This window comes from Mustelus asterias, unplaced genomic scaffold, assembly GCF_964213995.1.
Source record: "Mustelus asterias unplaced genomic scaffold, sMusAst1.hap1.1 HAP1_SCAFFOLD_1658, whole genome shotgun sequence".
Classification (NCBI taxonomy): domain Eukaryota; kingdom Metazoa; phylum Chordata; class Chondrichthyes; order Carcharhiniformes; family Triakidae; genus Mustelus; species Mustelus asterias.
The window spans coordinates 1-14,272 of record NW_027591603.1 but is presented as its reverse complement, the minus strand read 5'-3'; the positions used below and the strand labels follow the sequence as shown (position 1 = coordinate 14,272).

At 48.4% G+C, this 14,272-nt stretch overlaps 1 protein-coding gene across 3 annotated transcripts in view; it reads right to left on the bottom strand.

Moving 5' to 3' along the window:
- Positions 1-12,083, bottom strand: part of taf5l (TAF5-like RNA polymerase II, p300/CBP-associated factor (PCAF)-associated factor) — a 30,316-nt gene extending 18,233 nt beyond the window's left edge. For 2 of the 3 annotated variants that reach the window (XM_078206615.1, XM_078206612.1), the window contains exons 1-3: positions 11,939-12,080; positions 5,080-5,184; positions 1,258-1,982 (exon numbers count right to left, since the gene is read on the bottom strand). In XM_078206615.1, the coding sequence (XP_078062741.1) occupies positions 1,258-1,982; positions 5,080-5,184; positions 11,939-12,080 (972 nt within the window). Of the gene's footprint in view, positions 1-1,257; positions 1,983-5,079; positions 5,185-9,351; positions 9,662-11,938 lie in introns of all 3 variants that reach the window. The other variant, XM_078206613.1, reaches the window with a different exon arrangement.
- Between the last annotated feature and the right edge of the window lie 2,189 nt (positions 12,084-14,272).

The window sequence follows — 14,272 nt, the reverse complement described above, 5'->3', positions numbered from 1 at the left end:
ACTTTTTAAACTTTAAATTTAGCAATAGTTAATTCAATTAACAATTAAGGTAAAGTGATTAGATTTACAAGAAACCATTGGAAGATGTCAGCACAGAGCCAGCTGTGCTACTGGCTGCATCAACTCACTTGGAGCCTCAAGTTCAGCTGTAATCAAGATTAAATCTTTCTGAAAACATTTCTTCACTGATCTCGAGTAAATGGAATGGTTATTCTTAGAAACATCTCACCTGCGTGCAAGAGTCCTACGAGTCCCACACAAAGGACGGCACAGTAGCACAGTGCTTAGCACTGTGGCCTCACCGCGCCAGGGACCCGGGTTTGATTTCAGCCTTAGGTGACTTGTGGGTCGAGTCTGCATGTTCTCCCCGTGTCCGCGTGGGTTTCCTCCGGGTGCTCCGGTGTCCTCCCACTCCAAAGATGTGCGGGTTACGCGCATTGGCTATGCTAAATTTTCCCTTAGTGTCAGGGGGATTAGCTAGGGTAAATACGTGGGGTTATGAGGAGAGGGCCTGGGTGGGATTGTGGTCGATGCAGGCTCAATGGGCCGAATGGGCCTCCTTCTGCACTGTAGATTCTACGTATCCTATTAACGGCACAATAAGATGGTTGTTCCGCCATCCTGCTGTGGGAATACGAATGGGAATTTAAAGGGCAACTTCCAGAACCCAATGAAACTTCGAGTTCTCGGGATCTCTTACCAGTGATCAAATATTAAACAACAAGCCTCGCGTCTAACTTTATACTGGCTGCTAGATTTTTAAAAATTATTCAAGGGATGTGGGCATTGTTGGCTAGGCCAGCATTTATTGTCCATTCCTAATTCCCCTCGAGAAGGTGGTGGTGAGCTACAGTGGGCAGCCCAGAGGCACAGTGGGCAGCCCTGCTGCCGCTCAGCTCCAGGGACCCGGGTTCGATTCCAGGCTTGGGTCACTGGCTGTGCGGAGTTTGCACGTTCTCCCCGTGTCTGTGTGGGTTTCCTCCCACAGTCCGAAAGACATGCTGGTTAGGTGCATTGGCCATGCTAACTTCTCCCTCAGTGTACCCGAACAGGTGCCGGAGTGTGGTGAATAGGGGATTTCAGGAGTTTCAATGCAGTGTTACTGTAAACCTAGTTGTGACACTAATAAATGAACGTTAAACTTTTTTGAACTGCTGCAGTCCCTGAGGTGTAGGTACAGCCACCGTGCTGTTAGGGAGGGAGCTCCAGATTTAGCCCGTCATCACAAAACCCAGGGAGCACAAAGACCTTCCTTACCTCATCATCCAGGATATCACAGGCGAGGTTGACCCGCGAGACATCCACCTGCTGCGGTCCGAACTTGAGCTTCTTCGACCTCAAGCTCCAGAGTTTGATGCAAGAGTTGTCGAAACCAGCACTCAGCAGCTTGTTGTCCGGTGAAATTTCCGCAGTGTTGAGTAACTTCTCTGTGTTATAGAAAGCGTAGAAACAAATGGTCGTGAGAGAGGGGGGTCCATCTTTTACCCGTTTTATAGTGTCCTGCAACATGTCCAGCGCAGCTTCATTCTGCAGCACGGTAGAGGGCAGCTCGGAGGGCTCCATGCCCACCCCCTCGCTGCGAGATAGCGTGCCAACATTGTACAGCTGATAGCCCGTCTGCGGTGAACACTGCACGTCCAGCTGAACCCGAGAGGCGAGAACCTTGCACAAAGCACTATTGTTGTCACTCTGGAGGTAGCGGAGGAGATAGTTGTAGCTTTCTTCAGTAAGGCTGAGAACATATTTGTTTTCTATCAGGCTACGGAGCTTAGAGTTTGTATAAATGTCCTGGCTGTTCAGAGTAGTCCGCAGCTGTTCCATGATGTCCTTCTGATCTGTATTTTGTAGGAACATCCCGTGGAAGCGGCTGTAGAAGCTGTCTGCTGCACTCTTCAAACCACTGTGCACCATGTCGAGGTGGAGGTAGATGAATAAAGGGTAGAGCAATTGTTTCACTTCTTGGCTGTACTTCGATTCAGTTTCTGGAACCAGAAATGAGATAGCGGTTAGAACTCAAACTTTATTTTTCCCTAATATTCAAAGGCAGTAATCTCTGAATTACTGCTGGCACCGTGCACAAGGAAAGACCGAATCGGGAGTATCGAGCAGATGAACACGGAGCTGGAGAGAAGTACACGGGGGTATATTCCCACAAGGGAGAAACGTAGAAACTAGAAGCAGGAGTAGGCCATTCGGCCCTTCACTCCGTCCCAATATCCCTTGATCCCTTTAGCCCCAAGAGCTATATCTAATTTCTTCCTGAAATCACACAATGTTTTGGCCTCAACTACATTCTGTGGTAGTGAATTCCACACATTCGCCACTCTCTGGTTGAAGAAATTTCTCCTCACATCAGTCCGGAAACCCTTATCCTCAAGTTATCAAAGGTAGGGAAACCAAAGCTCCCTGTGTGACAAAGGAGACAAAAAAATATGTATGACAGATATCAGCTTGTTAACCAGGCTGAATGTAAAAAGTTCAGCGGGGAAATGAAAATAGAAATGAGAGGGGGGCAGAGTGTGAGAAGAGACTGGCAGTCAACATAAAAGGGGAAACAAAAGTCTTTTATAAAATAGATAGGCATTCAAAAATAAGGGTGCAAGGATAAACCCAGTAACGACAGGCCAATCAGTTTAACTCTAATGATGGGAAAGCTGTTAGAAACAATAACCTGGGACCAAATTAACAGTCACTTGAACAAGACTGGATTAAGGAAAGCCAGCACGGATATGTTAAAGGCAACTTGTGGTTAACAAACTGATTTGTCTGGGAGTAACAGAGAGGGCTGATGAGGGCAACGCAATTGATGTGGTGTACACGGGCTACCAAGTGGCATTTGATAATAGCCACATATTAGGCTTGCCAGGAAAGTTGAAGTTCGTTCAGCATAAGGGGCAGTGGCAGCACAGATAGGTAGTTGGCTAAGTGACAGGAAAAGATAGCTGGTAACTGGATGGTTGTTTTTCAGAATGAGGAAGATATACAATGGTGCTCCCCAGGGGTTGGTACTAGGGCCATTGCTTTTCTTAGACTACATTAATGACTTACGACTTGGGTACAAAGGGCACAATTTTGAAATTTGCGGAGGACACAAAACTTGGAAGCATTGCGAATTGTGAGGAGGGGAGCGATGGGCTTCAAAACAGACAGGCAGGCTGGTGGAATGGGCAGACACATAGAAATCATAGAAACCCTACAGTACAGAAAGAGGCCATTCGGCCCATCGAGTCTGCACCGACCACAATCCCACCCAGGCCCTACCCCCATATCCCTACATATTTTACCCGCTAATCCCTCTAATCTACGCATCCCAGGACACTAAGGGGCAATTTTAGCATGGCCAATCAACCTAACCGGCACATCTTTGGACGGTGGGAGGAAACCGGAGCACCCGGAGGAAACCCACGCAGACACGAGGAGAATGTGCAAACTCCACACAGACAGTGACCCAAGCCGGGAATCGAACCCAGGTCCCTGGAGCTGTGAAGCAGCAGTGCTAACCACTGTGCTACCGTGCCGCCCACATGGCGAATGTAATTTAATGCAGAGAAGTGCAAAGTGAGGCATTTTGGTAGGAAGAATGAGAAGAGGTAACGTGAAACAAAGGGTAGAATTCTAAAGGGGTTGAAGGAACAGAGAGACCTGGGGGTATATGTGCACATGTCAGGACAGGTTGAAAAAGTAGTTAGAATCCCAGGTTTTACAAAGAGAGTCAGAGAGTACAAAAGCTAGGAAATGGAACCTTGATAAAACACTGGTTTGGCCTCATCTGGATGTGAAGGCTTTAGAGAGGGTGCAGTAAATGTTTGAGAGAATGGTTCCAGGGATGAGGATCTTCAGTTATGTGGACAGACTCAGGAAGCGGGGATTGTTCTCCTGAGCAAGGAGGTGGTGAGAGGAGATTATTGATACAAGTGATCAAGATCATTAGGAGTGTAGACACAGTATAAAGGGTGCAGCTGTTCCCGTTGTGGAAGGGCAAGTACCAGAGCGCACTGATTTAAGGTGAATGGCTCAAAGACCAAAGGAAAAAAAAGTGTTTTAAACAGCGAGTAGTTAGGATCTGGATTGAACAGCCCGAGGGTGGCATGAAGGCAAATTCAATTGTGGCTTCCAAAAAGGGAACTGGGTAAGCACCTGAAGGGGAAACAAATTGCAGGGCTATGGGGAAAAGGGTCAGGGGGGACTTGATTACCTGTTAAGACTCGCATTCCAACCTTTATCTTGTAATTGAGTCTGTGTCTATATATGCCGTTTGTGAACCCAATCCTCCATTCACCTGATGAAGGGGCAGTGCTCCGAAAGCTCGTGCTACCAAATAAACCTGTTGGACTTTAACCTGGTGTTGTGAAACTTCTTACTGTGCCCACCCCAGTCCAACACCGGCATCTCCTCATCATGTACGGAAATAGGACCCTGGGTGGGATTGTGGTCGGTACAGATTTGATGGGCCGAATGGCCTCCTTCTGTACTGTAGGGGTTCTATGGACACTTACAATGATCTGGTAGTTTTATGGTCATCCATTAATGATGCTACCGTTTATTCCAGAGTTATTTAATGAATTGAATTTCCCAATTGGAGTGGTGGGATTTCAATTGTCTCTGGATCATGAATCCAGGCCCCTGGATTACTAAATTACCAATATCTCCCAAGTCTGTGTTCTGAACTTGGGTGGTAAAATTTAAACATGTATGACAGTACCATTAAGTCAGTGGTACCTGTTGAATACCTTCCTTTTGATTCGAGCACTGCTCAGTAGCTATTTGACTAATCTTGAAGACAAGAGGACAAACTTCAAATAATACTATCTTTCAGGTAAAACATTGACTGACACATGCACACATTTAGCTTTTTAATGTGATCTATCCATTTCAGAAAGGGTACCAAGCAGAGAGTGAGACACACTAACTCAACGCATGGACAGTTTTACACAAACTACACACACCCAAACAGGCGCCGGAGTGTAGCGACTAGGGGATTTTCACAGTAACTTCATTGTGGTCTTAATGCGTAAGCTTATTTGTGACACTAATAAATAAAAACACTTTAAACACGTGCCTGCTTCTGTCCAAACTTACCGAAGAGGAAGATTTTCAGCCGTGCAAACTGTATTTCATATTGATTAGGATCCGCTTGACAAGGAGCTGCAGACACCACATTGGGAGAACCAGATTCTGCCTGAACTGTTTTTGGAAATATAAAATGGATGCGGTCAGCATCAAGGACTTGGCACATACGGGTAAAAGCAAATATGGCAAATTTCCCATTTGAAAATAGATGCATTGACAAGCTGAGATCATTTGGTTTATTATCATGCTTCTGTTTGTAACCCTGGAAGGCTTAACCATGGAAATGTCTTAGCCCTGGGAGGCGAAACCCCAGAAAGTTAATGATTTACAATGGACTCCATTCTTATTTAGAATGAGAGTTGATTGCTACTGTATAAAATAAGGCATATTTGCTATTGTTATTGTGCTGTGACAGATTGTGCTGTTGTATTAAGGATGGGATATTCACTGCTGAAATTGTGTTATATTGGTTTGTCGTTCTACAATTTATTATTGTGAAACTGTAATGTATTCTGGTTTGTAATTCATTATTGTGAAATTATAATGTATTTCAGGTGTGTATTTGGATGAATTGTTTTAAATAAACCGATTGACAAGCTGGGGTCACTTATAAAAGGGACAAGACCAATTCAGCTGGTACACAGATGACATTGCAATTAACTGGAACCAGTTTGATTAAGGAGTGGCAAAGGCAATTCCTTACAGACCCGAGTTGCAATTTTTCCAAAGCTTAATTCCAGTCATCAACAGGGAATATTTTGCGACAAACAGCATGCTATTGCATATATATGCAAATAAAATATTTAATATACAAATCTCACACATGCACACGTCACTATTGTACGACACTCCAGTTGATATGTGATACCCCTTTATTCAACTGGTTTGACACAGACTGTGTAAGCTGGTGGTTGGATTGAGAAGAGTGCTGCACGAATGGCAGTTTCAGACTGCACATGATGGAAACGGTCTCAGAACACCAGCAGATAGTTGAGGCAGCACTTTCAAAAGTTTATTATTTGCACAGATTCTTGCTAATCCCTACCCCATTCCACCCTTCCTGGTTCTGGACTGAAAGCTGAAGAACCTGGCACTAACTACACATATACAAAGGCTGCACACACCCCGTGTGCGCCCAGTTGCCCCGAGAACATCAATATGGAGATTTGGCAGAACAGAACGCATACAGTGCAATACTGAAAGCGGCTGAATGTTCCTTGGACATATTCGAGCAACCTGACATCTTACTTGCCATGGTCCAACATTCCGCTTGCCCAAGAGCATTTTAAATGTCGTAATACAACTTGAACCTCATGCCTGTGGGTTGCTGGTCCAGTACCATTAATCACTTGTTCCTGGAATAAGGGAGACGAGTGCAAAGCTGTATTACCCATCCAAACTTCTCCATTAAGATTCAACCACATTGTATGGGACTGGCAGGGTCACTTCCCCAAACAGCATTAGGCCACCCTGATCATTTGCTGCACTAAATGCACAAATTACTAGATTAACAGAATTAAATTGCCATGGTACAATTTGGACTCGTGACTTCTGGGTTGCTAGTCCAGCACCATAATCATTGGGCTATCACACCCTGCTGGGGGCCATACAGAGAAGCAACATACACATCTCATCAAATGCACCAAAATCCTTTTTTTGCTACTTTCTAATTAGTGCTACCCCACAGCCATTTTTAGCACCTGCGTACATCTTACTGTGACTTTTGCTCATAACACGGGACATGGGTACGGGTGGCAAAGAGACTTCCGACGGGTGGCACAGTGGTTAGTACTGCTGCCTCACAGCACCAGGGGCCTGGGTTTGATTCCAGCCTCGGGTGACTGTCTGTGCGGAGTTTGCACGTTCACCTAGTGTCTGCGTGGGTTTCATAAGAACGCAAGAACTAGGAGCAGGAGTAGACCATCTGGCCCCTCGAGCCTGCTCTGCCAATCAATAAGATCAAGGCTGATCTTTTCGTGGACTCAGCTCCACTTACCCGCCCGCTCACCATAACCCTTAATTCCTTTACTGTTCAAAAATTTATCTATCCTTGCCTCAAAAGCATTCAATGAGGTAGCCTCAACTGCTTCACTAGGCAGGGAATTCCACAGATTCACAACCCTTTGTGTGAAGAAGTTCCTCCTCAACTCAGTCTTAAATCTGCTCCCCTTATTTTGACCCTAGTTCTAGTTTCACCCGCCAGTGGAAACAACTTCCCTGCTTCTATCTTATCTATTCCCTTCATAATCTTTTATGTTTCTATAAGATCTCCCCTCATTCTTCTGAATTCCAATGGAGTACAGCCCCAGTCTACTCAGTCTCTCCAGTTTCCTCCCATATTCCAAACATGCGCAGGTTAGGTAGATTGTCCCTTAAATGCCCCACGATGTATAGGTTAGGGGAATTAGTGGGATAATTATGTGAGGGTTTCGGGATAGGGTCTGGGTAAAATATTCTATCAGAGAGTGGGTACAGACTGGATGGGCCAAATAGCCTCCTTCTGCACTGTAGGGATTCTAATCCACAAGAATGGGGTAGATTGAAACGATCTCCAACAGAGACAGGCAAGCTACATCTCAAATGCAACGTGCCCTTTCACATATTATCTCATTCAAGTCTATTAAAACCTTTGTCTGCAATAAATCCTTGCTTATATAGCCCAGTGGGTTGAGCCCACTTCCTCAGTTTACAATGGTGTGTGTTATGTACGGATAATCACAGGACTCAAAGTAACACCACCTTGCAATATATATTATTTTGCAGTATTTTGCTTTTATCTTATTGCAATTTATATCATCTGGCATCTCTTGGTGTTAACATCAACTCATTTGCTCAATTACTTCAGGACTATAGATCACTTTACAATCAAACAGACCTCCTCAAATCAACCCCGTTTCCAATATAAATCATGCCTTTTTAAATAGAAACATTACATCAAATTCAGTATTTTAAAAACTAAGAATTCTTATGCTCATTCCCCTGGGAGTTCTGATTGCCCAATTACAACTGTGTGGATAATTATCCCAAGTTGCATATCACGAGTTAATTAACATTTCAAAAAACTCCTCATCCCACATATTTTATTTTTAGCCACTACACCTTTGTGAACTAACACTCACTATAGCTGCTTCTATATAGCTGCTTAGCCCCAATTCTGAAGAGAAAGTGATTAAGTAGCTACCCACTCTACTGCTAAGGTCAGAGGGCTGCAATTTGGTAGGACAGCACAGTGGTTAGCACTGCTGCCTCACAGCGCCAGGGATCCGGGTTCAATTCTGGCCTCGGGTCACTGTCTGAGTGGAGTTTGCACATTCTCCTCGTATCTGCGTGGGTTTCCTCCCACGATATGCAGGTTAGATGGATTGGCCATGCTAAATTATGCCTTAGTGTCCCAAGATGTGTACGGTTAGACGGATTAGCCATGGTAAATGTGTGGGGTTACAAGGATGGGGCAAGGTGGAGGGCCTGGGCAAGATACTCTGTCAGAGAATCAGTGCATATTCGATGGGCTGAATGGCCTCCTTCTGCACCGCAGGGATTCTATGAACTCTATTAAAGAACAATACAGCACAGGAACAGGCCCTTCGGCCCTCCAAGCCCACGCCGCTCCCTGGTCCAAACTAGACCATTCTTTTGTATCCCTCCATTCCCACTCCATTCATATAGCTGTCTAGATAAGTCTTAAACGTTCCCAGTGTGTCCGCCTCCACCATCTTGCCTGGCAGCGCATTCCAGGCCCCCACCACCCTCTGTCTAAAATACGTCCTTCTGATATCAGTGTTAAACCTCCCCCCCCCTCACCTTGAACCTATGACCCCTCGTGAACATCACCACCCACCTGGGGAAAAGCTTCCCACCGTTCACCCTATCTATGCCTTTCATAATTTTATACACCTCCCATTAGGTCACCCCTCATCCTCCATCTTTCCAGGGAGAACAACCCCAGTTTACCCAATCTCTCCTCATAACTAAGCCCTTCCATACCAGGCAACATCTTGGTAAACCTCCTCTGCACCCTCTCTAAAGCCTCCACGTCCTTCTGGTAGTGTGGCAACCAGAACTGATTCTATGACCACAAGGAGTTGTTTTGCCAGAATCCAAACAGGAATTTGCATAAAACCCATTGTGACATTCCTAACTGAGACTTGGTGTTTAAATTTTGTAACTTTTTTTAATCGTAAAACTGGTTCCAATCTCTTTTTATGCATGCCGTCAATGATGGAGTGAATGTGGAAGAAATTGGGATTATAAATATAGCACCAAGTGTTATTTATACAATACCACTAATGTAGTAAAACGATCCACTGAAAAATTAGCAAACAAAATTCAACACTGAACCAGATATTAGGGCAAATAGCCAAAAGCTTAGTCAAAGTCACAGAATTTTAAGGGGGAAAGAGCGGAAGATAGTCAGGGAGGTCTTGGAGGGCAATTTCAGAGCTTTAAAGTCTTGGCAGCTGAAGACACGGCTGCAAAAAGGGGATCAAAATCAGCTTGCTCAGGAGGACAGAACTGGACGAGTGCAGAGATTGCAGAAGGTTATCGGGCTGGAGGGGGTGGTAGAAAGGGTGTGGTGGGGCCACAGAGGGATCTGAAAACAAGGAGGAAAATTTTAAAATTAAGGACTTGTTTAATCAGGAGTCAACAGAGGTTAGTGAGCACAAACTATTGGAAAAATGGGATACGGTGTAAGTTTGAATACAGACAGCAGAGCTTTGGATAAGCTCATGTTATGGAAGGTAGAACATGCATGGTCAACCAGTAGTGCACTGGAAGAGTCATGATTGATTTGATTTATTGTCATGCAATGGGATACAGTGATGAGTATTGTTTCTTGCGCACTCTACAGACAAAGCATACTGTTCATCGAGTACATAGGGAAAAAGGAAAGGAGAGGGTGCAGGGCAGCACGGTGGCACAGTGGTTAGCACTGCTGCCTCACAGTGCCAGGGACCCGGGTTCAATGCCCAGCCTCGGGTCACTGTCTGTGTGGAGTTTGCACGTTCTCCCCATGACTGCCTGGGTTTCCTCCGAGTGCTCCGGTTTCCTCCCACACTCCAAAGATGTGCAGGTTAGGATGATTGGCCATAACAAATTGCCCCTTAAGTGTCACGGAGATTAGGAGAGTAAATATGTGGGGTTACGGGGATGGGACCTGGGTGGGATTGTTGTCGGTGCAGGTTCAATGCGTCAAATGGCCTCCTGCTGCACCGTGGATTCTATGATTCTAATATAGACTGGGAAATGATTGAGGGTTGCTGCAGCAGATGAGCTGATGTGGAGATGGAAGTAGGGCGTCTTAGTAATTGGTGCAGAAACATGATTAGAAACTTGTCCTTGGATCAAATGTGGCACCGAGATTGCGAACAGACTGCTTTAGTCTCAACAGTTGCCAAGGAGAGGGACAGAGGCAGGGTGAGGGTGTTTGAATTACTTTGGTCATCCCAATGTTTAGTTGAGGGGCAATTTCTGATCATCCAGTACCTGCCAGACAAGCATTCTGACAATCAGAGATAGTGAAGGGGTGCAATTTCAGAGCTGGAGCAAAGGCGGGTATTGTCAACACACGTGGAAAATGCCACCATGCTTTCAGATTTGCCAGTGCGCAGTATGTAGATCAAAAATGGGAGGGAACAAAGGATATATTCATTGATCCCTGGGGGACACCAGAAGCAACAATGGGGATGGGGGGAGGTATTCCAAGGCCAAAGAGGTTGGGGTTTTTTGCGGAATGAGATGATGATGGTAGATTTGTAGGAGGGGAACAAAGAACCAAATGAGAGAACACCATTCATAATATCAGCTGTGAAACATGGTGCAGCAGTAATGTCACTGGACTGGTAATGCAGAGGATCAGGCTAATGCTCTGGGGACACAGGTTCAAATCCCACCACAGGAGCTGGTGGAATTTAAATTCAATTAATAAATCTGGAATTATAAAGCTAGGTTCATTACTGGTGATCATGACAACTGTCACCAATTGTTGTGGAAGTCCATTTGGTTCACTAAGGGAATCGGCCATCCTTACCCGGTCTGACCTACAAGTGACTCCTGACCCCAATAACGTGGTGAACTCTTAACTGTCCTCTGAAATGACCCAGCAAGCTATTCAGTTCAAGGGCAATTAAAAAAGGCAACAAATTCTGGCCTTGCCAACATGCCACAAAAAAGAAAAAAATAACTGGAAAATAAAAAGGGCCATCGTGTGGTCAACAGTTTAATGGGAATAAGGTTGAAGGAGCAAGAAATGGGTCTCATGGCCAAGAATGGGTTAAGGTTCACAGCAAAGGAAAGTTTTTTTTTAATTCGTTCCTGGGACATGGGCGTCGCTGGCTGGTCAGCATTTATTGCCCATCCCTAGTTGCCCAAGGGCAGTTGAGAGTCAACCACATTGCTGTGGCTCTGGAGTCACATGTAGGCCAGACCAGGGAAGGAAAGAAGATTTCCTTCTCTAAAGGGACATTAGTGAACCAGATGGGTTTTTCCGACACTCGGCAATGGTTTCATCGGCATTGCTTCAGTGAATTCTTAATTCCAGATGCGAGTTCAAATTCCACCATCTGCCGAGGCGGGATTCGAACCCGGGTCCCCAGAACATTAGCTGAGGTTCTGGATTTACAGTCTAGCGATAATACCACTGGGCCAGCGCCTCCCCATAACATCACACACAGAGTTCACAGCAGAGGGACAGGTTATTCTACCCATCCATTCAGTCCGTGCTCCACACAGGTCTTTCCCCATTTTATTTACTTCATATCACCCCATAAGCATAACAAGGAGCTTCATTCTGTGAGATACTGATACCTAGTCCACAAAGTAAGATACAATGATTCACATCATTGCTGGAATTGGTCTTTGATATATATACCTGTTAAGTTAGTTGCCATTTCCTCCGCGGTCTGCGAAAACTTGGGTCCTTGCTTCATGGCCCCGTCAGAGTCTACATATTGTCTTCTTCGGAGGTAGTGAGCCACTGCAGTCTGAATCTGTTCTGTACGCACTCGCTTCATGGTCTAATTGTGAATAGGAAACAAAAAATCAACATGAAGGGCAGTATACCACTGTCATACTTGCAAGGCTATTGTGTTATCAATACATTTATCAGGCTGATTCTGGGGATGGCAGGATTGATGTACGAGGAGAGATTGACTTGGTTAGGATTGTTTTCGCTGGAGTTCAGATGAATGAGGGGGGAAATCTCATAGAGACTTATAAAATTCCAACAGGTCTAGACAGGGTAGATGCAGGGAGGATGTTCCCGATGGTGGGAGTGTCCAGAACCAAGGGTCACAGTCTGAGGATTCGGGGCATTTAGAATGGAGATGAGGAGATATTTCTTCACCCAGACTGGTGAGCCTATGGAATTAATTACGACAGGAAGTAGTTGATGCCAAAACATTGAATGTATTCAAGAGCCGGCTGGCTTTAGCACTTGGGGCGAATGGGATCAAAGGTTACGGGGAGAAAGCAGGGTAAGGCTATTGATCAGCCATGATCGTGATGAATGGCAGAACAGGCTCGAATGGCCAAATGGCCTCCTCCTATCTTCTATTTTTCTTTGTAACATTTCTGCAGTTACCCATCAGCTGAACTGCAGCCTTTTCGTTTGAGACCTTAGTTCCCAATGAAACTATTTTACTCTCCCACACCATGACCATTCACCTTGGTACCGCCCTCGGCTCCACACATCAGGCGTGAGCCATGGCAGAGAAACAAGGTTTAAAACATTCAATGCCAGATTTCTGAGAGACAATAAAGCTCCCTATTCACACCAGCTAAAACCTTCATTACATGGGTTCAAAGGGGGTTGCGTTATCCAGGTCAGGGTTTGGCGGAGGTTGCATTACTTGGGTTGTGGGGGGGGGGGGGGGGGGGGGAAGAAGAAGGGGTACCTGGAGGAGGAGGGAAGGGAGGTATCCTGGGGGCGTACCCAGTGCGGGCGGGGGAGGGGGGGTACCTAGTGCGGGAGGGGGGGTACCCAGTGCGGGCGTGGAGGGGGGTACTCAGTGCGGGCGGGGGAGGGGGGTATCCAGTGCGGGCAGGGGAGGGGGGTACCCAGTGCGGGCAGGGGAGGGGGGTACCCAGTGCGGGCGGGGGGGTACCCAGTGCGGGCAGGGTGGGGGGGTACCCAGTGTAGGGGGGTACCCAGTGCGGGGGGGTACCCATGGGGGGGGGGGGTACCCAGTGCGGGGGGGGGGGGGTACCCAGTGCGGGGGGGGGGTACCCAGTGCGGGGGCCAGGGGGGGTACCCAGTGCGGGGGGGGGGGGTACCCAGTGCGGGGGGGGGGGGTACCCAGTGCGGGGGGGGGGGGGGGTACCCAGTGCGGGGGGGGGGGGGTACCCAGTGCGGGGGGGGGGGTACCCAGTGCGGGGGGGGGGGTACCCAGTGCGGGGGGGGGGGGGGGGGTACCCAGTGCGGGGGGGGGGGGGTACCCAGTGCGGGGGGGGGGGGGGGGGTACCCAGTGCGGGGGGGGGGGGGGTACCCAGTGCGGGGGGGGGGGGGGGGGTACCCAGTGCGGGGGGGGGGGTACCCAGTGCGGGGGGGGGGGTACCCAGTGCGGGGGGGGGGGGGTACCCAGTGCGGGGCGGCGGGGGGGTACCCAGTGCGGGGGGGGGACCCAGTGCGGGGGGGGGGTACCCAGTGCGGGGGGGGGGGGGGTACCCAGTGCGGGGGGGGGGGGTACCCAGTGCGGGGGGGGGGGGGGGTACCCAGTGCGGGGGGGGGGGGTACCCAGTGCGGGGGGGGGGTACCCAGTGCGGGGGGGGGGGTACCCAGTGCGGGGGGGGGGGGTGCACCCAGTGCAAGGGGGGGTGCACCCAGTGCAAGGGGGGGGTGCACCCAGTGCAAGGGGGGGGGGTGCACCCAGTGCAAGGGGGGGGGGTGCACCCAGTGCAAGGGGGGGGGGTGCACCCAGTGCAAGGGGGGGGGGTGCACCCAGTGCAAGGGGGGGGGGGTGCACCCAGTGCAAGGGGGGGGGGGGTGCACCCAGTGCAAGGGGGGGGGTGCACCCAGTGCAAGGGGGGGTTGCACCCAGTGCAAGGGGGGGGTGCACCCAGTGCAAGGGGGGGGTGCACCCAGTGCAAGGGGGGGGTGCACCCAGTGCAAGGGGGGGGTGCACCCAGTGCAAGGGGGGGGTGCACCCAGTGCAAGGGGGGGTGCACCCAGTGCCAGGGGGGGGGGGGCACCCAGTGCAAGGGGGG